The sequence below is a fragment of the Zootoca vivipara genome, chromosome 1 (assembly GCF_963506605.1).
Source record: "Zootoca vivipara chromosome 1, rZooViv1.1, whole genome shotgun sequence".
Taxonomy (NCBI): Eukaryota; Metazoa; Chordata; class Lepidosauria; order Squamata; family Lacertidae; genus Zootoca; species Zootoca vivipara.
In genome coordinates, this window is record NC_083276.1 from 4,187,543 (window position 1) to 4,215,540 (window position 27,998).

General features: G+C 45.7%; 3 protein-coding genes across 4 annotated transcripts in view; 1 reads left to right on the plus strand and 2 right to left on the minus strand.

Moving 5' to 3' along the window:
• The window catches only part of NID2 (nidogen 2), a 62,101-nt gene extending 60,777 nt beyond the window's left edge, over positions 1 to 1,324 (plus strand). For both annotated transcript variants that reach the window (XM_060270836.1, XM_060270842.1), the window contains one exon: positions 528 to 1,324. In XM_060270836.1, coding sequence (XP_060126819.1) covers positions 528 to 538 — 11 coding nt within the window. In that variant the 3' untranslated portion in view covers positions 539 to 1,324. The remainder of the gene's footprint in view (positions 1 to 527) is intronic.
• A 254-nt stretch (positions 1,325 to 1,578) lies between these two features.
• On the minus strand, positions 1,579 to 16,551 carry RTRAF (RNA transcription, translation and transport factor). Its single transcript, XM_035100428.2, has 8 exons — positions 16,420 to 16,551; positions 13,865 to 13,992; positions 12,361 to 12,460; positions 10,946 to 11,032; positions 10,412 to 10,500; positions 8,516 to 8,584; positions 3,466 to 3,514; positions 1,579 to 1,934 (listed from the first exon to the last, which is right to left on the minus strand). Exons 1-8 carry the CDS (start codon positions 16,478 to 16,480, stop codon positions 1,780 to 1,782), a joined length of 738 nt encoding a protein of 245 aa, XP_034956319.2. The 5' UTR covers positions 16,481 to 16,551; the 3' UTR covers positions 1,579 to 1,779.
• Positions 16,552 to 20,478: 3,927 nt separating this feature from the next.
• The window catches only part of GNG2 (G protein subunit gamma 2), a 58,332-nt gene continuing 50,812 nt past the window's right edge, over positions 20,479 to 27,998 (minus strand). The window contains exons 2-4 of the mRNA XM_035100568.2: positions 27,672 to 27,752; positions 26,778 to 26,910; positions 20,479 to 21,384 (exon numbers count right to left, since the gene is read on the minus strand). Of these exons, the coding sequence (XP_034956459.1) occupies positions 21,256 to 21,384; positions 26,778 to 26,864 (216 nt within the window). The 5' untranslated portion in view covers positions 26,865 to 26,910; positions 27,672 to 27,752 and the 3' untranslated portion in view covers positions 20,479 to 21,255. The remainder of the gene's footprint in view (positions 21,385 to 26,777; positions 26,911 to 27,671; positions 27,753 to 27,998) is intronic.

The window sequence follows — 27,998 nt, forward strand, 5'->3', positions numbered from 1 at the left end:
GGCAATATAAACGTCCCTGACTTCCTATCGGGACTGAGGGCAATTTACCTCTACATCTGATTAATTCCTATCGGAACTGCACTGTGGGATTTCCTGGCAGAAATGTGCTGTGAACTCAGCACATCGATAGATTCCTGACTGGGCACAGAGTGAAAAAGAGGATCCAGCTAAAAACTAAACGGTGCCCAAACGGGGGCCTTGCAACAAGTTATAGAAACCCTGTAGGTGCAGGATGTTTTTCACAGAACATTTTGGCCTCCTCCGAAGTGCACCATTTTGTGTCTTTTATTCAGCAGAGAAAAGATGGTTTTTTGGCCATCAGAGGCACATCACCTCTAACCTTTGAACTCCACACACACACACACACACACACACACACACACAGAGAGAGAGAGAGAGAGAGAGAGAGAGAGAGAGAGAGAGAGAGAGAGAGAGAGAGAGAGAGAGAGCTGGGAGGGAGTTTGCATCTTCTTTAACTTAAGAATTGTCTTCCTTTAAGGTAACCCTTGCTGCTTCTCTTTTTGCAGGAAGAAAATAAGCTACTGGTTCTTGGGGCAGAAGAAAGGGCGGTGGCGGGGGGGGGGGGGAGAGTTCCATTGTGGCAGCTGGAAGGAGACTCCCACTGAGAAGATATTATTTTACAGAGTGCAAAAGACCCCTCTCCCAACTACATGAAGACAACCAGCAATATGTACTGAAGGGAATTAAGCGGTTTAACTTAGAGCAAAATTATCCAGTATTTTTTTAAGTTATACCTCAAATCTTTTTACTACTGTATTTTTTTTTAAATGAAAACATTTTTTTTATGTATTGCCAAGATGAAATGGTGCTATACCCTTTTGCTGATGGGAGCAACTTTGTAAAAAAATAATAATAATTATGAACATATACACTAATCCTTACTCTATTGTTATTTTATTAGAAAACACAAGACACTCTCTGCTTTTAAACGGGTGGCGTGGCAGCAATCTGTATAGGGACTCTATCTGTATGTACAGGAATGGCTTTTGCAAAAGTGCCTTAAGAAGTCCATGTTGTTTTTAAAAAAATGTTCCGGTTATATGAGAAAGGTGGAAGTAGTTTAGGAGCCGTGCAAAGCTGTTGAAGGTATTTTGCAAAATCCAATCCCCACGTCCACCCCTCGCCTCTTCTGACTGTCTTTAGTATTTATATGAGAATATGCTAGAATGAAGTGGCTCAAATTTAACCCCCCCCCCTGTTCTGTGCAAGTGATTAGTATGTGTCAACACCTGTCTGAAACTTCTGGTCTTTTCTAGGCTACTCCATGAATTTTATAATAATAATAATAAATAAATTTTCTAAATTTTCTTAGGCCGTTTCAAGACTTTTGTTTTTGACATGACTACCAGGAACTTCTCCTGCTCACAGCACAATGAAATGGGCTGGGGGTAAAAGGAACACTCCACATTTGCGGAGGGGCCTTGGAAGTTTGCAGAAAGTGGCTATTGAAAGCGGAGCATCGCTTATCCCATGCAATATGCTCTCTGAGCTCAGTGGAGGGACTGAGGCCCCTCCTGTTGTCCTTGGCAGCCTCACACTAAAGGACGACGGTTTGGATCAGTTTAATCCAAGCTTTTATTCACGTAAAGAAAAAATGATATTGAGCGGATGTGCTGGCAGCTGCCCTTGTTTTCTTTCCAAACATGGCAGCCGTATCCTTTTTTCTCAACTGCATGCGAGGTTCAGCTTGGAGGGAGTTCCCCTAAGGGTGAGGCCAGCAGCAGCAGCAGCTGGAGAGCCAGGAACCTGCCTGCTTGCTCATCTCCCCACCTTGCCCAGTCTGTGGTCAGTTTTTGGATCGGCAATAATCGCCTGGACCGCTACGATGGCTTCGTTGATCTTCGTCTGCAGCTCGCGGAGCTCTTCTATATGCAGAAGGCGGAGGATCTGGGCGGCTTCGTTGAGAACGGCATCTGGGGCGGAAGGGAAGAGAAAAAGGAAAGGGCTGATCAAGCTTTAGGACGAAGCCTTGGGCCTAGAGCAGCTGAAGCAACCCTGAAGGCAGCCCTTGCACCCGTCTCTCTCGGGAGACAATGGAGGGCGGCACCTTTGGAGGAGGAGTCACACTGTGGGAAGGTAACAAACCGATATGGGAGAGCCTTACAGATAAGGACATTAAGAAGAGCTCTGCTTCTGGATCTGGTCAAAGGCCTGTCTAGGGCTGAATCCTGTTCTCATAGTGGCCAAGCAGGTGCCTCAATGGGAAGCTCGCAAGCAGGACCCGAGTGCAATAATGCTCTCCCCACCTGTGATTCCCAGCCACTGGTATTCTTCTTCATCATCATCATTATAAAGTGATAAAACATCAGACATTAAAAACCTCCCTATTCAGAGGCATGGTGCCTCCGACAGTGGAGGAAACACAGCCATTGACAGCCTTATTCTTTTAAGGTCCTCCAACTTGTCGGCCATCTCTACCTCTTCCATAACTTAATTAGTGCTGTGTGAAGAAGTACTCTCCCATGTTAAGCTGGATGTCCACAAATTCTAGCATTGCCCCAGAGCACCAGAGTGAACTAAAGCAACGGCAACGATAATAATACGGTAATAATACGTTTTAATACGTCTTCCCTGCCCATCTGGCTGGGTTGCCAGCTTGAAGCTGGGCAATAATGGAAAGACACACCTGGACGGCCTGCAGGTCTTCTTTGGCTAGCAAAGGCCCCATATCCCCTGGTGCCCAGCTCCCAAAAGATGGGCAGAGAGCCAGTACAGCATCCCATACCAAGAAGGCGAGTAAAATCTCGGGCTGAACTCTGGCTTGTGAACATGCCTCTCTAGGCCAGTGTTTCTCCGCCAGTTGGAGGTGAACATGGTGGCATCTCCTTACACAGTTCCCATGCATTTGAGGTGCTGGGAGGGGCACTGATCCAACACTGACATTAAAAGCGGAAGAGAGAAGGGCATCACACTCCTTTCTGGAACTAGCTCTAACTGGGCTCCCTTCTCCCTAAATCCAACACGGATTAGAGAGGTCTTCATCTTGCCCTGCCTTGAGCGTGATGGGGGGGGGGGAGAAGAAACGGGATATATGCTTCAGTTCCCCTGGGTTCCTATTTTCCCTATAAACTACGCTTTTCCCAGGTGTTCTGTGCCTCCAAAGGAGGGCTTGCCCTGACCCACAGGACTACGGATTACTCCCTCCTTGAAACATTCTCTCCACTAATTTAATTGTATAGTTTTAATAAATTACTCTCATGGAGAGAGTATTTTCTCCCAAGTATGTAAGGATGAGATGAGGCTGGCGACTCAATGCCCCCTAACAGTTCTGGTAACAGCAGGACAAGAAGAAAGTGGGACATGCTTTGTGACGAGCTTGCACACAACATGATGCTCATGCATCTACACTTGCTCGGCATGCAAACCACGGTCTCTTCAAAGGATGTGCACAGAACACCCCCCCCCAAAAAAGAACATTTGCCGTGTTGATGCACACACACTTACCTCCTGTGTCAAAGCCAAGAATGTGCTTGTCCAAGGCGACAGGCAAGCCCTTGGGGAAAGAAAAGGGAGAAAAGGAAGTGTTATGCCGTCTCTTCAACAACTGAATCTCTCCAAGTCATCAAATTTGGTGGTGTTGATTCCATTTACTCAACTTAAGTCCTGCAAATCCTAAAATGAAAACGCTCCATTTGCTAGCTACTTTGATGACCAGCATTTCCTCACTTCTGCTTCCAAAGATTTCAACCAAGCAACTCTCCCATATTTGGTGGGCAGGACTGTGGCCTCAGAAGCTAAGGCCCTTGGAAAGGAAGATGCTTTGTTGTTGTTGTTTAGTCGTTTAGTCGTGTCCGACTCTTCGTGACCCCATGGACCAGAGCACGCCAGGCACTCCTGTCTTCCACTGCCTCCCACAGTTTGGTCAAACTCATGTTCGTAGCTTCGAGAACACTGTCCAACCATCTCGTCCTCTGTCGTCCCCTTCTCCTTGTGCCCTTCATCTTTCCCAACATCAGGGTCTATTTCAGGGAGTCTTCTCTTCTCATGAGGTGGCCAAAGTATTGGAGCCTCAGCTTCACGATCTGATGCTTAGAAGTTTAAATTAATTTATTCCACAAAGGGGCTGTTTGATGAATCCAGGTCTTTTAAGAACACAAGACAAGCCTACAGAATCAAATCCAAAGGTCCATCAAGGCCTATTCTCACAGATGCCTTTTCGAAGTCTGCAAGCTGGACCTGAGCACAAGAGAACTCTTCCCGCCTGTGATTCAGCTACAGAATCTACAGAGGACTTCCAAGTCAAAACACCACACATACATACCCCTAATTGTTACAAGTGTCGTGTGTGATTCCATAGCAAGAAGCAAAAAACCCAACATCTTCCCCAATTAAAACCACTTCCCATTTATCAGCTACCACCCAAGGATCAGGGGTCTGGTGGTCTCAGGCAGCGGACAAGAGAAGGGCTCTGGCATTATTCTTGCACAGGGCAAGTTGCCACGAAGGAACCTGTCAAGAGAGATTAGTCGGCAATGTGGTCTCTGAGTGCAGCCAGCTGCTCAGCAGCCACTGAGTTGCCTAGGAAGAATTTTATCAGCTGACCTCCACCTACTCTGCCAGCGGCTGATCTCAGTAAGAGATGTTAGAACAGCAGAACACAGCGTGTCTCTTCCCTCTCTGAATGTGCTCCGCTGTGGGTTTCCTGCTGCGTCCCTGGTCTGACTATTTTCATGGATGCATTAATTCCAGCAATCCTTGTGTTCAATTACAGAACTACCGTATTTTTTTCATCTGTAAGATGCCCCCGTGTATAAGACACCCGCTATTTTGAGGGACTCATATTTAAGAAAATGGGGGGGGGAGAGATGGCCCAGGGTATAAGACTCCCCCTATTTTTTGACATTTTTAAGGGGAAAAACCTAGTCTTATACAGTACACGAAAAAAATTGGCATTTATTTAGCTCCACAGCTCTGGAAAGGGGCTGTGCCCACAGCACTCCTATGCAAATCCATGTGCTGCTCAAAGCAGCTTGTGCCACAGGAGTTTCTGAGTGTTTTTAGCTCATTCACACCAACTATGTATAGGTGTAGCCTAGCACCTCTATCCCCTTCATGGATCAATGCCTTGTCGTGGCGAAGGGGCTTGAATAACTCAGAGAAGCTATGAGCTATGCCATGCAGGGCCACCCAAGATGGACAGGTCATAGTGGAGAGTTTTGACTAAACGTGATCCACCTGGAGAAGGAACTGGCAAGCCACTCCAGTATCCCTGCCAAGAAAACTCCATGGACAAAGACAACAGGCATATAAAAGTTATGACGCTGGAAGATGAGCCCCTCAGGTCAGAAGGCGTCCAACATGCTACTGAGGAAGAGCGGAGGACAAGTACAAGTAGATTCAGAGCTGATGAAGCGGCTGGGCCAAAGCCGAAAGGCCGCTCAGTTGCGGATATGCCTGGAAGCGAAAGGAAAGTCCGATGCTGTAAAGAAAAATATTGCATAGGAACCTGGAATGTAAGAACCATGAATAGAGGTAAGCTGGATGTGGTCAAAAATGAGATGACAAGAATAAATATCGACATCCTGGGCATCAGTGAACTAAAATGGAAGGGAATGGGTGAATTCAGTTCGGGTGACTATCATATCTACTACTGTGGGCAAGAATCCTGTAGAAGAAATGGAGTGGCCCTCATAGTCAACAAAAGAGTGGCAAAAGCTGTGATGGGATGCAATCTCAAAAATGACAGAATGATCTCGATACGAATCCAAGGCAGACCTTTTAACATCACAGTAATCCAAGTTTATGCACCAACTACCGGTGCTGAAGAAAGTGAAATTGACCAATTCTATGAAGACCTACAACACCTTCTAGAAATGACACCAAAGAAGGATGTTCTTCTCATTACAGGGGATTGGAATGCTAAAGTAGGGAATCAAGAGATAAAAGGAACAACTGGCAAGTTTGGCCTTGGAGTTCAAAATGAAGCAGGGCAAAGGCTAATAGAGTTCTGTCAAGAGAACAAGCTGGTCATCACAAACACTCTCTTCCAACAACACAAGAGACGACTCTACACATGGATATCACCAAATGGGCAGCATCGAAATCAGATTGATTATATTCTCTGCAGCCAAAGATGGAGAAGCTCTATACAGTCAGCAAAAACAAGACCTGGAGCTGACTGTAACTCAGATCATCAGCTTCTTATAGCAAAATTCCAGCTTAAACTGAAGAAAGTAGGAAAAACCACTGGGCCAGTAAGATACAATCTGAATCAAATCCCTTATGAATACACAGTGGAAGTGAGGAACAGGTTTAAGGATTTAGATTTGGTGGACAGAGTGCCTGAAGAACTATGGATGGAGGCTCGTAACATTATACAGGAGGCAGCAACGAAAACCATCCCAAGGAAAAGGAAATGCAAGAAAGCAAAATGGCTGTCCAACGAGGCCTTACAAATAGCGGAGGAGAGGAGGCAAGCAAAATGCAAGGGAGATAGGGAAAGATACAGGAAACTGAATGCAGATTTCCAAAAAACAGCAAGGAGAGACAAGAGGGTCTTCTTAAATGAGCAATGCAAAGAATTAGAGGAAAACAATAGAATGGGGAAAACCAGAGATCTGTTCAAGAAAATTGGAGATATGAAAGGAACATTTCGTACAAAGATTACCATAATCAAGGACAAAAGTGGTAAGGACCTAACAGAAGCAGAAGACATCAAGAAGAGGTGGCAAGAATACACAGAGGAATTATACCAGAAAGATATGGAGGTCTCGTACACCCCAGGTAGTGTGGTTGCTGACCTTGAGCCAGACATCTTGGAGAGTGAAGTCAAATGGGCCTTAGAAAGCACTGCTAATAACAAGGCCAGTGGAAGTGATGATATTCCAGCTGAACTATTTAAAATTTTAAAAGATGATGCTGTTAAGGTGCTACACCCAATATGCCAGCAAGTTTGGAAAACTCAGCAATGGCCAGAGGATTGGAGAAGATCAGTCTACATCCCAATTCCAAAGAAGGGCAGTGCCAAAGAATGCTCCAACTACCGCACAATTGCCCTCATTTCACACGCTAGCAAGGTTATGCTTAAAATTCTACAAGGCAGGCTTAGGCAGTATGTGGACCGAGAACTCCCAGAAGTGCAAGCTGGATTTCGAAAGGGCAGAGGAACCAGAGACCAAATAGCAAACATGCGCTGGATTATGGAGAAAGCTAGAGAGTTCCAGAAAAACGTCTACTTCTGCTTCATTGACTATGCAAAAGCCTTTGACTGTGTCGACCACAGCAAACTATGGCAAGTTCTTAAAGAAATGGGAGTGCCTGATCACCTCATCTGTCTCCTGAGAAATCTCTATGTGGGACAAGAAGCTACAGTTAGAACTGGATATGGAACAACGGATTGGTTCAAAATTGGGAAAGGAGTACGACAAGGTTGTATATTGTCTCCCTGCTTATTTAACTTATATGCAGAATTCATCATGCGAAAGGCTGGACTAGATTAATCCCAAGCAGGAATTAAGATTGCCGGAAGAAATATCAACAACCTCAGATATGCAGATGACACAACCTTGATGGCAGAAAGTGAGGAGGAATTAAAGAACCTTTTAATGAGGGTGAAAGAGGAGAGCGCAAAATATGGTCTGAAGCTCAACATCAAAAAAACCAAGATCATGGCCACTGGTCCCATCACCTCCTGGCAAATAGAAGGGGAAGAAATGGAGGCAGTGAGAGATTTTACTTTCTTGGGCTCCTTGATCACTGCAGATGGTGACAGCAGTCACGAAATTAAAAGACGCCTGCTTCTTGGGAGAAAAGCAATGACAAACCTAGACAGCATCTTAAAAAGCAGAGACATCACCTTGCCGACAAAGGTCCGTATAGTTAAAGCGATGGTTTTCCCAGTAGTGATGTATGGAAGTGAGAGCTGGACCATAAAGAAGGCTGATCGCCGAAGAATTGATGCTTTTGAATTATGGTGCTGGAGGAGACTCTTGAGAGTCCCATGGACTGCTAGAAGATCAAACCTATCCATTCTTAAGGAAATCAGCCCTGAGTGCTCCCTGGAAGGACAGATCGTGAAGCTGAGGCTCCAATACTTTGGCCACCTCATGAGAAGAGAAGAATCCTTGGAAAAGACCCTGATGTTGGGAAAGATTGAGGGCACTAGGAGAAGGGGACGACAGAGGACAAGATGGTTGGACAGTGTTCTCGAAGCTACGAACATGAGTTTGACCAAACTACGGGAGGCAGTGGAAGACAGGAGTGCCTGGCGTGCTATGGTCCATGGGGTCACGAAGAGTCGGACACGACTAAACGACTAAACAACAAGCACCTCTATGAAAAGAAGTGCTTTTCATTTAAGGTAACTGTCATGTAATGTGGCTACTTCTGAAAGGCGGCCTTCTCTCTGCATCCTTTCTGCGCAGGATCGCCTGGGCTGTTGCTGGTTTCACAACCTGCCAGCTTTATTAACGCAGAGGGATTTCAAGCCATGGAAAGTGGCCGTAATTCAGGCAAAGGATTCACAGGCTGTACAGAGACAGAGAGTTAGACATACCTCTTTGGACTGATTTGCCTTGGCGACAGCCTCCTGACTCAAACGCTCCTGAACCAAGATGCGAATTGCCTGGGAAGGAAAAAGAAGAAGAAGGCATATGACGTAAGCACTGGGGGTTCCCTCTGGCCCAGGATGATCTGGAAGAGCTTACAGAAGCCAGCATGACATATGGTGGCAAATGATGCAATGCGATCAGGGCATATGGTGCCTAAGCTGGCAGAGGGGAGGGAGATCCTTACTATGAAGAACTTACACACAAAAAATAACAATTCAGTGGTGTCTTCCAAGATTGTGCCTTCCTAAGAGGTGGCCAAGTTTTGTTCCGACTGACCTAATATTTGAATACATTCCCTTTCCACCAGTCCCTATCCTTTTCCTCCACTTGGCCATTTTTGATTCTGCAGTAGCCCCTGAGAGCAGAGGTGGGAGTGAGGAAATAATGGGTGAGATTTTTCAGGCACAAAAGCTCTTGCCCCTTAAGCTGCTGCCTCTCAGGCCAAACAAGATGTCACAAACAGTAAACGTGCATTTTTAAAAATCCCGACGACAGCATTTGTTCATGGTTGAGGTGACTGTGAGTGACCAAGCAGCGACGTACATTCACCCTTTCCCCACCTGCTGTATTTCCACGTGTACCCAGAGCCTGCAGAGGGAAAACCAGCTTGCGGAGGGATGATTTACAGTGTGGAAAAATGTCAGGAATGCCACTATTTGGCCTCTGCTTTGCTCTAAACTACTCTCCCAGAACTGCTTTCCCCTAAACAAAGCAACCTCTAGGATTTAAAAACATTATCTGCACATAAATATTTAGGTTGGCCATATAGGCTAGGCCTCCACACAAGTGTGAATGGATAATTGAATGACTGTGGAGGTGCTGGGTACATAATCCAGGCAGGTCCCACAGGCATAAACCACGACTATCACATGGCTAAATATGGGCTTGGAATTCTGACAAACTCCTTTTGTTTTGTGCTGACTTGGGACACCCTGCACAAAGTCTGCCATTGCAGCAAAGATGGATTTTAAAGAACTGATGCCAGAAAGGAGAACTACTGGTCATCAGTTACTTCTGCCTGTGCCCAGTCTTCTGACATGGTCAACAAGCTCGGTTTTGCTTCTATCTCTTTCCATGGGGAAAAGGCAGCACCAAATATCAACAGAGAAATGGTGGCAATAGCACAACCAACCGCCATGCTTGTTTCCAAGGCTACAAAGGTCTTTACTATTTGTGTCTCAGTAAAGGGCAGAGAGGCCAGGAGCCTCAATGCAAGGGCCACCCACCTCACAGCTAAACCTAGATTTACCTGAAGCAGGAGCCAGGTCACAGCACATTTACTCCTAAGTCCCACAGAATGAAGCTAAGTTGGCAGGGCTTACTTGTGTGTAAACACACTCTGGACTGAGTCAGTTACTTGGGAAACTTCTGAAGCTCTCTCTTAGATGAACTACTCTTATGGCAGGAAGGTTTTTAAAAAAATATGTTTAAGCAATGACAGGATGGTAGTGTGAAGATCTACATTAGGAATGATTTCCTAGCTTTAAATGCAGCTGATAATTGGAATAAGTAATTATCCTGCCACTGAAAGGTGTGCTATGGGAAAAATCTTTTAACTACAAAGAGCAGGAGTAGGTAAAGAAAGGACTTTCAAAAGCACCAGTGATTTGTGAAGGGTGAAGGACAGAGGCTGGACAATATGCCCTACAAGTCCCCTTCCTCTTCGAAACCTCTCACCCCAAACTCATTCTAGGCTACCAATTAAAATAGAAAAATTAGCATGTTTGGCAGCTTTTTGGGGGGAAGGAGAGTGGTCATGCTTGTACAAACCATTTAAAAACCACCTTTAATCTACTGCAGTTTGTATTTATGAAGAAAGAACAGGCTGCTAATGAGCTAACCTTGAGCATCACCAAATAGTCATCATGACGCTGGATCTGAAGGAGGTTCGCCAAAGCCATCACACCAGCCTTAAAGTCAGGGTTGTTTACTGTGGAAAAGCACACACACACACGTTGATTCCCCTCGAAAATAGTAACAGCATGAAATTCTCTTTGGAATTGCTGAATCCAGGTGCCACCTTTTATATCAAGAGGGGGGAACCTGTGGCTCTTAGCCTAATTTCATGCAGGTGGGGGAAGCCCGGAAGAAAGCGGAGATGGATGGAGCAATTGAAGGAATTGGCGGGGAGGGGATCTTCTCGTGTTCATACCTTTGGCAAAAGTGATTTATCCCTTTCCTGGCAGCCTGGGGAAGGTGTGTGGGGAGAAAGGGTGGTCCCGCACACTTTTGGCTCTAGCCCCTCCCACCGCTGGCTTTGGTCCCACCCACTGCCTGCATGCAACTCATGAAAGATTACCCCCACCCCAAGGGAATGTGGCCCTGGACACACTCTTCTGTTTCACAGCATGAAATATGGTGGCTTCTTCACTTACCATCCAGGTTGATGAGGGGTTCTGCATTTTTAGAGGCGTTGTCTGCATTCTTGGCCCCCTCGGGCGTGGGGTCCTTATACTTGTCAGCTGTTGAAACAAAAGCCGTTCTGGCCAGTGAGTGACAAAGGGGTTTCAGAGGACTGTGGGTGAGCTAAAAATGAAAGGAAGCAGCCCCAGGCCAACAAAGGAAACAGGCACTGAACTATTATTCTCCGTGAGAACAGCTTGTGCACAGAATGGCAGCAGCTGTCCAAGATGCCAGCAGCCTTTGCATCAGAAGCTTGTCAATTGCTAATAAAAATGATGACACTTAAGTAGCAGCTGAACATTGAAAGAAAACAACAGATTTTTCTGAACAATGCGGGAAACTGAGAAGCACTGCCCAAACGCAGGAAAACGTGAGGCTGGAACTATAACAATTGGCAAAGAACCCGGTGTGGGCATCAGCAGAAGAGTTGCAAATTGGCAAAGTGGAGAAATGGCAGGCAGGGAAAGGGTATTTATGTCCCCTTAAAACTTTACTCTACTCTCCTTGCTGTTCCTTGCAACCCTTGGATTCCATGGGCTGGCCAGGTTAATAAAACGAACAACAACAGCTGGGGCGGTGGTTTAGAGGAAAAGCTATTGGGGGCAGGGAAAGAGTTAATATTTCCCCCCTTGCGGTTATTTGACGGAGAGCCAGGCTCCCAATCCTGAGTGTCTGTCACATGTAGTAATTGAGTGTGATAGGAAACTCAGGCTTGCGGATAATCAAGGGCAAACCTGTGAGTCAAAAATCTCTGGACTCTCAAGCCCACTTCCCTCAAGGCAACGTCCCACTGATGATGACAGAACTCAGGCGGCTTCCAAATCGGTTTGCTTAAGATTGACAGCCTTACAGGACAGACTTATTCTGAACTGGAAAAGTTTGGGTGTGCTTGAGCCTCTCAGCTTCCGTGGCCTCGCTGATGCCTAGTGACTGAATCCTGCTAACCTCCAAGCGATATAGACGTGTGAAGTCTCTCCGCATTCAGATCTTTTAATGCCGCCTTGTGTGAGCTCCCTTCACCCTGCACCTCTTGCAGCAATGACACGAGATTCAACACTGAGAAAGTATGAAATAAAGCTTAAGCCCTAACAGAAGAGTTACAGCTCAATCCCGGGCATTTCCCCCCAAGGCACGTTTTATTGAGATCAACGACACTCACTCTGAGCCAAGGTGTTGCCCTTTTAAAGACTCTAGCCTTGGAATGAAATAAAAGGAGTATTCCCTTTATGCACCTTAAAAAACTACAGCCACAAATTAACAGTAAATTACAGTGTTAATTGACACGTGCTTTCTGGCCTCTTTCTGGCCTAGCTTGAAAAACAGAACTGCAAAGGAAAGGGATCTATACTGCCTTTGAAGACAAGGGAGAGTGAAAAGTCAAACATACCGTTGTCCCCATACTCAAGCCTAACTGCCAGTCCCAAAAGCCAGTCAATGGTTTCTTGTCGTTCTTGGACGTTGAAGGGACAATTCACATCTTTAAGGTACTGTGAAAAATAAGAAGATTGAACTAAGAACCTTCAAGGATTCACAAGAAATTAACAAACACTGCAGGTTTGTCTGGGAGAGCAGCTTCCCAGGCGATGGGCATCTTGACTTGGAGGGTGGCACCAAGGAATTGAGGAGGGAGGCAGAAATAGAAAATTGCTGCTGCTGCTGCTGCTCCTCGCCTGGGTAAACCTAACATTTAACAGTTTGTAAGGGCTCAACACACAAACTGCATTCAAAAGCCACACCCTTGCCTTTGGCCTGCAACAATTTGTCTGCAGCTAAACACGTCTGGCCAATGCCAGGATGGAAGATCACTTGGGAACCTCATCTATGACACCTTGAACTTCATCACGGAAGAAAGATGGGATATAAATCTAACACAGACAAAGGAAAAGGCTCTCAATGGCTACAAGCCGTGATGGGTATGTTCTGCACCTGTTGTCAGAGGCAATAAATGCCTCTGAATATCAGCTGCTGGGAACTGCTGGAGGGAAGGGTGGTCTTGCATTTGGGTCCTGCTTTTGGGTTTCCAATTGGGGCACCTGGCCGGCCAGTGATGCTGGTCTAGATGGTCCCTTTTGCCTGATCCAGCACAGCTCTGCTTACGTTCTCAAAGAAATGATGAATTGGGCATTTTGCCTCTGCAACGCAGCAAAGGAATGCAGAATAACATTGTTCACAGCAAAGGGCTTGGGGGCAGGAGCAGGGTGGATTTGATTTAAATCAAATCGATTTAAATAATGATTTAAATCACTAGTCAATAAGACAATTTAAATCTTTTTCTTTTTTTCAAAAAAAACCCTCATTCTTGCTGGTATAATCTTAATATTTACAACAGGTGAAGGTTTCGTTTTTGGAATAATAAATCTTCAGAGTAGTTATTACAGTTATATCAAAAATTACTGATTTGGTTATACTATTAGAAATACGAAGACAGATAATTGTGAAATTATTGTTTATATTTTGACAACTTTTCTGCTGTACTTTACTGGAAGGAGAAAACGAATCATTTCCTTAATACCAATTTAAACAATTTATTTAACTAAAACAATAACATTATATGTATCCATGTTTGTTAACTGATGTGGTTAAACGATTTATTTTTTTAACTTAGACTGAGTTTTAGCACACATGAAAAACTTAAAACAAATCCTTATTTCCTGATGAAATAATGTAACTTAAATAGAAAACTATCTTTAGAAATATTTTCCCTCCAAAAGCATTTTATTTTAAAAACCAGATTTTAAAAAATAATAATCCGATTTTTTATTTTTAAAAAATCATTGATTTTTTTTTAATCCATCCTGGGCAGGAGCTGTCACAGACAGATCACACTGATAAGGATTTCCAGACAGGAAATAATAACTGTTAGCATCAACTAAGGTTTCAAGAAGTACTACCTTTTCAAAGGACTTTGTCCATTCTGCAGCATTGTGGATGTTTCTCAGATTCCCTCTGTCTTCAATTTTGTAGTGTCTGATTTTCTGGTCTTCAAGCCAAACAATAAAGTTTCGAAATTCAGTTTCATCTGTGATAACAGATTAATAAAGTCACATTGATGATGTCAAAGTCTATCCCAAGTCATTGAATCCACCAAAGGATTTATGCCACTACAGAGCTTTCCAAACTTTTCATGTCGGTGACACACTTTTTAGACAAGCATCATTTTGTAATTTAGTTTTACTAGCAAACCAGAGGTTAAACTAACCCCTTTCCAGGAAAGCAGGGAGTGTTTGCATGACACCCCTACACACAGCAGCTGACACACTTAACGTGTAGCACACAGTTTGGAAAGCTCTGGGCTGAAGGGTGAACTGCATAAGGAAAACAATGCAGACTAACAGAGGATGTACCAGAAGACCATTGAACACATTAAAAGAAAATGTATTTCATTTCATTCATTCATTTTATTTGTATGCCGCGTTTCCACCCGAAAATCATGTTCAAATCGGCTTACAACAAAGAAACAGGGATGCATTTTTTTAAAAAAAACACTAAAAAAAATTCATATCATAGCAAAATAACATAGCATCAATTTCATAACCTAACAAAACAATAGCAAATATAACATACAAAAAACCACATTCCAATACCATGATTATAGCATGCATCATCCAATAGCAAAAATAAGAAGGGAGCATCAGTTTCCCATGATTTCAATAGTTGCATTACTTATCTTTTTATTTCAACAGCTGCATTATATTGTATACAACACTTTCATGTTTCATGTGGATTTGAACTGGCACAACGCCAGAAACACTTTTACTGGATTGTTTAACCTTAAGAATGATGTGATTACATTTGCTGTCCTATACCTGTACACAGTTGTCTTTGACACTTGCTATGTATTTTAGGACACACTGTATTCTTCCAATTGAAAGCTGTTTTAACTGATTTTAATACATTAAAGTACAGTATCTTTACACTGCATTAACCTGCCCTGGGACCTAATGATGAAGGGCAGTTAAGTCTACTCAAATGAGGTCTACTCAAGGTCATTCTCCATCCCACCTTTTGACACATTTTCTTAATTAAGCATGGATGCTACCGCTGTTAAGATTTGGTTTTTGTATACAAGTCTATTCACCAGGGAACGAATCACTGTTGTGTTAAACTCTTGAAGGCCAATTGACAGGGGCCACACACCTGCAAATCAGGTCTTACTCAGCTGTTACTACTTTATGTGATGCTTTTATTGTAATGTTTTAGTTATATTCTATAAATGTTTACTAATTGTTTTTAAATTACTGCTCCCCCCCCGGGTGTTTGTAGCTGTTTCTATTGTAGCTGTATGACACCTTGAGTCCCTATTAGGGAAAAAGGCAAAAAAAAATATAAGACGACGAGTGCCCCTCTTGAGTGTGAGCTCAAAGAATCACAGCACCTGCTGTAGCTGCAGAGACCAGTAACTCACAACGGCTTCCTGCATTGTTTTTGCTGCGTTAGCAGCAACGAAGTGACCTCCCCAGGGCACCAGCCTGGACAGCGTGCATGGAGGTCTTGAGCTGCCCAAATGACAACACCCCTCTCTCGGCTTCGCTGATCTGTCCAAAGGAAAGCAGAGTTTGGCACCAGCTGGGCTTCAGGAGTTGCCAAAAGGAGGTGTTCAAGGCGCCATGCAATTCCCTTAGGGGCTCTACTCCAGATTTGTGTAGGGTTTACGCAGGGCCGGATTTAGGTTTGATGAAGCCCTAAGCTACTGAAGGTAATGGGGCCCTTTATATGTCCAGCTGTCCTTTGTCAACAACAAATTGTCACTGTTTTTCGTGTTGAATATATGCTCTATATGGTAATTGATGGACCTAATAGGTATCTAAAGCCATTTGCACATAACAAAATATGTATTTTATCAAAGTAATTGTTGGACTGAAATACGATTAAGAAGAAGTATATTAATAGTGAAATTTGCGGGGGCTCCCCAAGAGTGGGGTCCTAAGCTATCGCTTGTTTAGCTTATATATAATATATAATGAGAACAAGAACAAACTAATACCCCCACTTCCCATAAGGCCTGGTTGAATATGTATTTGCCTGATTAACACCCTATGCTCTTTTAAATGTGTTTGTGTATTAGTTTGTTCTTGTTCTCATTATATATTTTCTGTTTATCTTGTAGTTTTATGTTGTGAACCGTCCTGAGTCTTACAGATTAATGGTGGTGTACAACCTTTTCTTCTCCTGAAGCTGCCCCACAAGGCAGTGGGTAGTGATGGTGATAATGATGATGAGGAAATGTGCATTAATTGAGCACTGCACACGCGAGTCAAAGTAACGTGTGAACCGAGCTGGGATGGGGGAGAGAGGAACAAGACCAAAGGCGCCAAGGGGCGTGGCCAAGACGGCCACGGGGCAGCACCAAGGGGACCACGTGCGCACGCATGCGCACTGCGGGGCAAGCCGCCGGCCACGACGGAGAGGAAAGGAGCCGACGAGATTTTGGGCCTATCCGCCTCACCTCGGCAGTTGAACCCAGCCGGGTTGTGGTAGTCAAGCGCTGACAGCTTCCGCCGGAACATGGCGTCGCGCCTCGGGAGAGCCTCTGCCCGGCTCGGTTGCCGCCGTCGCCGCCTCACCGAGAAACGCCTCAGCCGCTGCGAAGAAGACGGCGAGAGGCTGAGCGCGCCTGCGCAGCAGAGGCTGGAGTGGGCGGGGTTGCGAGGGGGTTATAGCACGCGGTGGCCAATCGGTGCTCGTGCCGAGCCGAGTGGGCTGGGCTAGCTGGAGGAGAGAATGGGCGCGAGTTAAGAGAGGAGGAAAAACGATCGAGAAGGGGGCGCCGAAGACCGTAACTGACAGCCGCCCTGACGAATAGGGGCGAGAGGTGGAGGAGGCTTGTGAGGAAGGAAAGGGATGCTGAGGAGGACGGAGCCATAGATTTGTAACGTGTAGACGTAGACGGAGGGCTGGATTCCGGGGCCAGTTCAACACTTTCTTTTGCCAACCATAAAAATCAGTGGGGACACTCATGGGTTTGGGGGCATCTGTGATTGCTCTAAACAAAATGGTTTTATTTAAAGGCTTTAGCGGCAGACGGAGGGCAACAGGAAGGACGAAAGCTTCCCCTCTTCAATATCCGCCTGCTGTCTAGATTTTTAAGTGGACGGGAATGCAACGTTGGAACTTCCCTTTTGTTTGCCTGTGCTTTAAGAAACCCTGCTAACGGCATATGGCGAGTGAGATGAAGTCAAAGTATTTCCCTTCCCATTTTTCAAAAGAGGATATTCCACAGTTCAGGCCAGTGAAGATATAAATTGATTTTTAAAAGTCTGATCCATTTTCAAAAGTGATTTATTGGCCAGGTGGAGTTAAAGCTCACTCTTGTTTTTATTTTACAAAAGAACATTAAAAAATCAATAGTTGTTTGTTTGTTTTGGATGATACTTTATTGTTGGTTTTTTTATAACTTTCAGATACCAATGCTGTCTTAGACTGCAGCTGTATGTCCACAACTAGGATTTCTGCATCATTGAACTAAGTGGGATGTACTTCTGAGCAGATAAAGAATCATAGAATCATAGAATTGTAGAGTTGGAAGAGACCACAAGGGCCATCCAGTCCAACCCCCTGCCGAGCAGGAAACACCATCAAAGCATTCCTGACATATGCCTGTCAAGCCTCTGCTTAAAGACCTCCAAAGAAGGAGACTCCACCACACTCCTTGGTAGCAAATTCCACTGCCGAACAGCTCTTACTGTCAGGAAGTTCTTCCTAATGTTTAGGTGGAATCTTCTTTCTTGTAGTTGGAATCCATTGCTCCGTGTCCGCTTCTCTGGAGCAGCAGAAAACAACCTTTCTCCCTCCTCTATATGACATCCTTTCATATATTTGAACATGGCTACCGGTATCATATCACCCCTTAACCTTCTCTTCTCCAGGCTAAACATACCCAGCTCCCTAAGCCGTTCCTCATAAGACATCGTTTCCAGGCCTTTGACCATTTCCGTTGCCCTCTTCTGGACACGTTCCAGCTTGTCAGTATCCTTCTTAAACTGTGGTGCCCAGAACTGGACACAGTACTCCAGGTGAGGTCTGACCAGAGCAGAATACAGTGGTATTATATGTAAGCAAGGCACTCTGGGAGCCTTTTTGGCTGAAGAGTAGGATACAAATGCTAGTCTAAATAAATAAAGTTTTGAGGAAATGTTTTGAACATCTGCTCACCGCTCATATACATGATTTCAGAGAATCCTCACCGTGCTGTTTTCGCACCAAGAGCAAACAGTTCCAGAGATTTGAACTTGGGTCTCCATAGCCCGTATCCTACATCTAAGTCTAAGACAAAACGAGGCCTCTCTTCTGTGCCACAACCTCCTTCCTTCCCTGGAGTTGCTGTTGTTATCAGGTCAGTGGGCTTTTGCCCAAACTATCCAGCAGAGGGCTTTTTGCAGAAGGAATCAACTTGCAGCTCTCTGCGGCGAGCTTGTCATATCGAGACGAAGCTCCCACAAATTATTATGATAGATGCCTGCCAATAACGGGATGGCGAGATGGATATGGAGCACACAAGGGACCATCTTTCTTGGAGATGTTACTTTCGAAGGAACACAGAGTCGGCCCAGTATACCTGAAGGAGCATCTCCACCCCCATCATTCTGCCTGGACACTGAGGTCCAGTGCCGAGGGCCTTCTGGTGGTTCCCTCACTGTGAGAAGTGAGGTTAAAGGGAACCAGGCAGAGGGCCTGCTTGGTAGTGGCGCCTTCCCTGTGGAACGCCCTCCCATCAGATGTCAAGGCAATAAGCAACTACAGTATCTGACTTTTAGAAGGCATCTGAAGGCAGCCCTGTTTAGGGAAGTTTTCAATGTTTGCTGTTTTATCATGTTTTTAATACTCTGTTGGGAGCCGCCCAGAGTGGCTGGGGAAACCCAGCCAGATAGGCGGGATATAAATAATGAATTATTATTATTATTATTATTATTATTATTATTACTACAATTATTTGCTACCAGGACACATTTAGATCAGCCTTCACCAACCTGGTGTCCTCCAGATGTTTTGGGCTACAGCTTCTGTCAGGCCACGATGGCAGAGGTTGCTCTTCTCTTTTGCCTCACCCAGGTCTCTCCCTCTCCCTCCCTCTCCCCCCCCCCCCCACTTCCCAGGAAAAGGAGAAGGTTACACCATCTCTTCCATGAATCTAATCCTTAAGGTAAAGGGACCCCTGACCATTAGGTCCAGTTGTGACCGACTCTGGGGTTGCGTGCTCATCTCGCATTATTGGCTGAGGGAGCCGGCGTACAGTTTCCAGGTCATGTGGCCAACATGACAAAGCCGCTTCTGGCAAACCAGAGCAGCACATGGAAACGCCGTTTACCTTCCCGCTGTAGCGGTTCCTATTTATCTACTTGCGTTTTGATGTGCTTTCGAACTGCTAGGTTGGCAGGAGCTGGGACCGAGCAACGGGAGCTCACCCCGTCACAGGGATTCGAACTGCCGACCTTCTGATCAGCAAGCCCTAGGCTCAGTGGTTTAACCCACAGCGCTTGTGGGCTCCCCATATTTCCAGCAGGATGAGAAAACGCATGCTGCCTTCTCTCCCTCACAGCCATCAGAGCCGGCAGCAGCTACAGATGCTTCTGATCGTCTCTCTTCCAATGCCCATTTCATCCAGGGAACCTCCAGCCCCCACCCGCTTTGTACTTTGTCTATCATGCCATGCAAACCTGGGAGGAAACCAGGCACCCTCTTCCACTAGCCCAGTGTGTTTCAAGAGTGGTCAGTACCACACACCCCTGGGGGTGGTGGGGTTACCCAGAGGCAGCTGGGTAAAAGAGCAGGGGATGTTTAGCCTGGAAAAGAGGAGACTAAGAGGAGATATGAGAGCCATCTTCAAATATCTCAAGGGCTGTCACATGAACGATGTTTTCTCCTGCTCTGGAGGGTAGGACTCGAACCCATGGCTTCAAGTCACGAGAAAGGAGATTCTGGATAAACATCAGGAAGAACTTTCCGACAGCAACAGCTGCTCAAAAGTAAGACTCTCCCTCGGGAGGTGGTGGACTCTCCCCTACTTGGAGGTTTTTATACAGATGTTGGATGGCCATCTGTCATGGATGCCTTAGCTGAGATTCCTGCCTTGCAGGGGGTTGGACTAGATGACCCTCAGGGCCCCTCCCAACTCTACGATTCTATGAAATGACTTTGAAAAACTGGTATCTCTGGATCAAGCTCATCCATTTTGTTGCGTTAATTAGTAGTTTTGGGTGGATTCTGAATGTGCAAATGTGTGTTGAATTTTATTGTGCTATTATCGTCCTTGGTGGGTCGTGCAAGCCACCATTCTGAATGCTTTCTATAGGGTAGCGGGATATCTTCAGAGAACCAAGGGAGCAGCGGCCCCAGAAAGTTTGGGAACCGCTGCTTTATCCCAGCAAAGCACCCCCAACAATGCCTTCTGAGAAGGTCACCACTGCATATAGAACTACCTGCAGTCAGGTGGCGCTCACCGTAACTGCACCATAGGAATATCACAGATGTCCGCGATACAAGGAGATGAAAAGGACGAGTCAGAATGCCCCATAACAACATACGGTTTTTACTTGCAGAACAAACAAAAAAAGCTACCAAATACAAGTGTTAGAAAAAACAGTGGTAGTAACTACGTCAGGAATGTACAAGTCGGGCCTCCCAGGCCCTTCCAAAGCTATGGCACATCCTTAGTTAAATCCTTGGGAAAGAACAAAAGTTGGCTGAGACTGAACAGCAACTGCAAATTGGTCCCCTGTCCCCCTCGCGTGGCGCTACTCTAAAAATGCTACATACGCACAAGACCCAAATGCTAAGGAACATCGGAATAAATCTAACCTGCTGCGATAATTTTACGATTCAACATAAATAACTGAGTGACATTTTTTTTTGAGGGGGGACACAAAAAAGGAATAAGGATATTATGTACATACACACACCGATACACAACCTTTTTCAACCACGCTCTGCGCAACCCTCTTTTTTTTTTTTAAAGAAAAAGACAAAAGGTTTTTTTTTCTGGCAAGAGCGTAAGTGGACATCAATTTTACTCTTTTACACATTCCCCCCTCCCTCTCCAGACAACTCTGCAGATGTCAAGATCTTTAGCCTCATAACGTAGGTCAACATCACCATTGCATTCTCCCAAGAAGGCAGCCGTTTTCTCTCTTTTTTTTTTTTTGATCATGCACTTCTCTGTAAACTTCCAGGCCATTTTGATTTTATGTTTTAAATTGGGTGGACTCTGGAAACACGTCCACGTTGCTGAAAAATCTCTACATCAGTGTCCAGGGCGGCCCAAATTGGGGTCAGGCTCCTGTGAGGTTTACAGAATGGCGCAGAAAAACTTCTTCTCTCTAAACGGGTTTTCTGAAGCAGGGACGGGAGTCAATAGAGGGTCTTCCTTGGCGTGGGCTTCACAGTAAGCCATCAAGTCTGCGGCGGCTTTCGACACCTGGTAGGAAAGAGAGAGGAGGTCAAGTTCTCTGGGAAGCAGTTCTCAAAGAGCAGCTGGTTGGACAAGGAAACCCACAGAGGCAGAAGATGGAGACCTGAAGATATTAATCCTAGATATTAGAATCATAGAGTTGGAAGAGACCACAAGGGCCATCCAGTCCGACCCCCTGCCGAGCAGGAAACACCATCAAAGCATTCCTGACATATGCCTGTCAAGCCTCTGCTTAAAGACCTCCAAAGAAGGAGACTCCACCACACTCCTTGGTAGCAAATTCCACTGCCGAACAGCTCTTACTGTCAAGAAGTTCTTCCTAATGTTTAGGTGGAATCTTCTTTCTTGTAGTTTGAATCCATTGCTCCGTGTCCGCTTCTCTGGAGCAGCAGAAAACTCTCAACAGAAAACTCTCAATGGACTCTCAACTCGCACCGGTCTCCCCCTGCATTGCACAAGATCAATGTGAGTTTTCCTCTAACTGCAACAGAAATCTAAAGGTAAAGGGACCCCTGACCATTAGGTCCAGTCGCAGACAACTCTGGGGTTGCGGCGCTCATCTCGCTTTACTGGCCGAGGGAGCCGGCGTACAGCTTCCGGGTCATGTAGCCAGCATGACAACGCCGCTTTTGGCGAAACCAGAGAAGCACAAGGAAACACCGTTTACCTTCCCGCCAGAGAGGTACCTATTTATCTACTTGCACTTTGATGTGCTTTTGAACTGCTAGGTTGGCAGGAGCTGGGACTGAGCAACGGGAGCTCACCCCGTCACAGGGATTCAAACTGCCGACCTTCCGATTGGCAAGCCCTAGGCTCTGTGGTTTAACCCACAACGCCACCCGCGTCCCAGAAATCTACCCTGCTGTAATTTAAGCCTGTTTGAGATGCTGCAGGACAGCAGAGAAGACCTCTCTGCCCTCTTCTGTGCAAAAGCCCTTCTGGGATTTGAAGAGTGCCACTGTTTGAGCGGCAGGTCAGCGGTCAGCCCCATATCCCTCAACCACATGGGAATACTACTCATCTGTTGCTGCGGAGAGTCGTGCTGGGACAAATTCTTATGGGGTTAAGTTCTCAGCACAAAAGGAAAGGGCGGCTGTCTCCTGAGCATCATGCAAGAGGAGCGCAACGGCTTTCTCTGCCTTGTCAAGCCTTTTGCCTTCTTCCTGGGGGGAGGGATCCCCATTGAGTGCTACGCTGCAGGTTGCATCTTGGGGGGGGGGAGGCAGTTCCTGAAATTTTTCTGTAATAAAACAGCTGCTTTGAGATCTTGTATAGAATGTCCTGGGAGATTGAAGTGTTCTACTGGTTTCTCTGTCTTGTGGTTCCTGATGTCAGATTTATGTCCATTTATCCTTTGGCATAGGGTTTGGCCTGTTTGTCCAACATTCTATACAAGATCTCAAAGCAGCTGTTTTATTACAGAAAAATTTCAGGAACAGACTGGAAAGAGAAGTTGCTGAATTGGAACTCATTACCAAGCTTAAAACCATGGAGCCACCTGGGATGAATAAAGACATCGGATTCTTATCTCATTATGCATGATCAAGCTTTCTTTAGCGCCTCAGCCCTTGCTTTTCCCCCGCAGGACCTATTGTAGTCATCAGCAGTCATTAACAGCCATCTACAGGTTTACCTCTCCCATCAGCCCATCACCCATTCCCACCCACCCACCCACCCTCTGTATATACATAAGGGTCTGACACTTCTGTTTCAAGAGTATCTGAGGAAGTGTGCATGCACACGAAAGCTCATACCAAAATAAAAACTTAGTTGGTCTTTAAGGTGCTAATGAAGGATTTTTTTATTTTTGCTTCGACTCAGACCAACACAGCTACCTACCTGTAACTAGATCTCAGAGAGAGAGAGAGAGAGAGAGAGAGAGAGAGAGAGAGAGAGAGAGAGAGAAGCCTCTTTTTGCAGGGGAGATTAGCAGTTTAGTCGGCCGCCCATCCCAAGTGACAGGACAGGCCCAACTCATTCTAGGTTCCCCCCTTCCCCTCCCTCTACAAAGGGAACACTGAGACCCAGGAGAAGGATGCCCAACAACCTGGACTGTTTATTTTAAAAATGCAGTATTTATTATATTATTTTCCACCTTTCTTCTCCAAGGAGCTCAAGATGAGCTCAAGTCTTCCTCCCCTATTTTATCATCACAACAACCCTGTGAGTTAGATGGGCTGAAGGCAAGAAATGGCAAGAAGACGCAGTCCCAGCAAAAGAAGACTAGCAGATGAAACTAATGGAGTACACAGAAATGGCAAAATTAACTGGAAGAGTGAGAAACCAGGAAGAGAAGAGTTTTAACAGAGAATAGGGGAAAATTGTGAATTAAGTTCGCAACTAGAGGTACCGCTGTATTTGAAAAAAATGATTGTAAGCAACTTAAAACCTTAGCAGGATTAGAATAAATTCAGCTGTTAAGGTATAGTTGGAGGGGGGAAACGGAGAGAAAAATAATTAAGGAATAATTTGGATATACAGCAGTAAAGGGGGGGAAATGAAAGGGACCGCAGAAGGGGCGGGGAGGGAAGTAGTTTTAATTTGTGTGTTCTAAATTTTGGAATTTACATATTGAAAATGATGAACATTAAAAAAAAACAACCACAGAATTTTTGAGCACAAAATGGGAGCTTTGAAGCCACTGATAAGATTTCTTTTCACCCTTGGAGCCAGTCAGCCAGTGAGGAAAGGCACCCGGGATCATTCTGGCAGTGCTGTTTGCTCCAAAGCGAAGGTTTTAGGAATGCTGATTATTTGATGGCTTCAAAAGAGGATCAGACAAGATCATGGAGGAGAGGGCTGTTCTTTGCCACCACAGTCGCAGGCAGGAGGGAAGAAGGCTCTTGTGCTTGGGTACTGCTTGCGGGTTTCTGGTTCATCACTGTGAGAACAGGATGCTGGACTAGATGGGCCACTGGCCTGATCCAGCAGGTTATTTTATGTTCTTGCATAATCTCACAGCGGTGGCTGTGAGGAGCCGTGGTTGTATCTGCTGGATATTCTCTCTCTGTGTGTGTGAGAATCATTTGTTCCACAAACAAAGAACAAAGAGGCAGAAGGCTGAGTTTGTTTTGTCTATGCATTGACATTTTCTGTGGGAACCGTTCTTTGGACCTGCGCAGTGTGACAGGAAGTACTGATAACAATGGTTCTGTGCAACTTGTAACTTGTTGCGAGTCCCTTGCTTGAGCCTTGCGGTGAGGGAAGCAGAGAGAGAGTGTGTGTGTCTTGGACTCTTGTTGGCCTCTAAGCATGCCTTGACCAAGGCAGTGGTGAATATCTGTATATATTTGCTACCAATATGCCTCTACACCTGACTGAATCTTCATGGCATCCATGAGTGTTTATTGCCTACTGTGTGTACCTTCAACCCCAAAGACGCTTCCAAGGAAGGAGCTGCGTTGAGACGCATGGATACTGGCACACATGGGCAGCGAAAGTGATGCCGGACCTAATCCTACTAAATCATCCATCAGAAGTTGATGGACTGATCCAACAGTATCATGATGGGATCCTGCCCTTTTGAATTTGCCACTACGCTACTGGGTGGGTGGGGCTGTGCCCCATTTGCCCTAATGGACCAGCTCCCAGTATAAAGAACACAATTTCTCTCTTCCTAGTGGCACGATGAATCTCACCACTCTCCCTCTTTCCCCCAAATTTCCCAGAGCCTCAGCCTCATTTCCCCTCCCACCCCTGCAAATGAACCAGAGTGGAAACCAAAATTCAGGGGGCTGATATCTCAGGAAACCACATTGTGCAAACCATGCCTTCGTTGAAATCCCCACTCTCTGCAGTGCGGAAGACACAGACACACACACATAAGGGATAGGCAAATCTCTTAATTCTGGCTTCTCCATTACCCATTTTTCCAATCTCCAATTCCTCACACTTCCACACCTGTTTGCCATTTCTTTTCAAGAAGCCCTCGTGAAAAATTATCAGCGGTTTTGTGCTGATTTTCCACACTAGTATATACAATTTTGCTATGCAATTTTGTCCAGCACACATCATTTTGCAATCCGCCACCCCCCCCCCAAAAAACAATGCATTTTGGTACACATTCGTTGGTGGGAGAGCTGCATTGCAAAATTCAGAAAGTGCGAACCTCAAAGGATGGCTGTTGTTTTGGCTCACATATGGTTTCAGAAACTGAGCTAGGTAGGGTTGCCTTTAAAGGCAAATGGAATGGATTTTCTCCGGTGTTCCTTGTCTGCACCAGGTCCACCTTGGGCAAAACATATGTGTTTTTGTGTAAGAGCAACCAGCCCCTTGATAACGCAAGGCTGGCCGAGACGCCTTTCTAAGTATGCCAAGCCACAGTGGAGGATGCTTGCTGTTGCCATAGTAACGCAGGGAGAAAGGAGCAAGCCGCAGCCATCTAGCACATTTCAACGCAAAGGCTCTCTTGAATTTCTGTCCATGGATAGCAGGGTCGGTTACCCCATTTCACAAAAACCCACAGCCAGAGAAATATAGCTAGTAAATGCTAACTCGAGCCAAGTTCCCACAATGTGGCAAGCGCAATGGAAATGGCTTAAGGATTTGTAAATCGAGGGTGTGTCTGTATGGTAGATTCTCTGTCACTTACGGACTCGCTGTTAAAACCGTGCTTATGGAAGACAATCTTACTCGGCTACGAGTGATCGCCAAAGAAGAAGAAAGAAGATTCGCTGGCACACATGGGCAAAGTTTCATTTACCAAGACATGGGTGGGCAGATGCCCGGCTTGCAGGATCTGGTCTCTCTCTCTCTGTGTGTGTGTTTTAAATCCTGATCTCCGCCAACTGGAACCAGGAACAAAGGATCTACTCTTGAAATGAATAGACTTCGGAGCCCAGGACTTCGTTATGAATACCAGAGCTGAAGGGAGCTCGTGGTCCCGTCACAAAAGAAATCCACTCCTGATTGTCCCCCACGCCAAGATCCCAGATCTCTTCCTCGATGGCCGGGGTGGAGTCACTTCATAAGATGAGCTTGCTGGATCAGGCCAGTGTCCCATCTAGCTCAGCCTCCTGTACTCACAGCGGCCGAACAGATGCCCCAATGGGGAACCCTCAAGCAGGATTCAAGCACAAGAGCTCTCTCAATTTCTGCAGTTTCCGGCAACGGGCATTCAGAAACATCACTGCTTCCAGCTACAATAGCAGAGGAGAGCCATTGTGGGTAATAGCCCTTGATAGCTCTCTCCTCCATGAATTTTACTAATTGTCTTTTAAAGCCATCCAAGATGGTGCCCCCTTGCCTCCTGTGGCAGTGAGTTCCACAGTTTAACAACTCATTGTCCTGAAATGTCCAATTCCACGGACTCCGACTCCCACCATCCGTTGTTTAAAAAACAACATCTCCTTCCCCTAAGCCACCTGTCTGAGCCGAGAACTTGCTTGCGGGGGCCTTACCTTTATTCTGTCGATGTTCGCCTCCATTTTGAGCTGCTCTACCAGTTTCCTGGCTTGCGCTATGCTGGTGGTGTTGTTGCTGGCCATCTGAACTTTCCTCGTGGGCCTGTGGGTGCTCGCCCCTCCTGGTGCGCTGCAAAAGACGAGAGAATGAAGCAAGGTGATCCATCAGGGAGCTAATAAACTGCTAGGCTTGCAAAGCCATCCTCAGAGAAAGAGGAATCTGATCGAGGGGGCGGTGATTAATAAGGATGCAAATACTACAGTTTGGTTTCATGGACTGCAAGAAATATTAAAAACTTCCCTAAACAGGGCTGCCTTCAGTTGTCTTCTAAAAGTCAGATAGTTGTTTATTTCCTTGACATCTGATACCCCCTATCAGAGGGGTGTCCCACAGGGCAGGCACCACCACCGAGAAGGCCCTCTGCCTGGTTCAGACACAACCAGCTCCCTCCCACAATGTGTTTGAGATAAGGCAGAAGGATTTCCAAGATCAGGCATCCCCAAACTTCGGCCCTCCAGATGTTTTGGACTACAATTCCCATCTTCCCTGACCACTGGTCCTGCTAGCTAGGGATCATGGGAGTTGTAGGCCAAAACATCTGGAGGGCCGCAGTTTGGGGATGCCTGTCCAAGATGATTTATTTCACTTATTTCATAAAATTCATGCGCCGCGTGACTGTTTTTAAAAAACACTGTCAAAGTGGTTTGCCAAAAAGAGAAAACAATAACATTACCAATAAGAAAAAAGTAAGAACCACTCTTTAAGACTTCAGAAAAGTGAAGATCTAGTACAACCCCCTGCAATGTAGGAATGTTGTTTTTTTTCCAAACCCACAGTCCTGAGATTAAGGGTCTCATGCGCTAGATAGAAAAGGGATGAGGGCAATTCACCTGAAGTCACTGTCCCCTGTGATATTCTGTGTGGAGATGATCCAAGCCGAGGATGTTCACTCCTCAAGAGTAAGCAAAGCCCTGTAGAATCAAAGAGAATGGCAAAGGTGAGGTGTGTCTAAGCCCTGCTATCCATCCCCAACCAGATGTTTTGAAGCACAACTCCCACCTGGGGGATCCTTTCCCCCCTCGCCTCACCCCAAATCATATTATTAACTGTTATTTTTATTATTGATTGCCCACCCTTCACCTTAAAGGCCTTAGAGCAGGCTGCAAGCCTAAGGCGCAATGTTTAAAGGGGGCTTGAAACAGCTTATAACCCGAAAG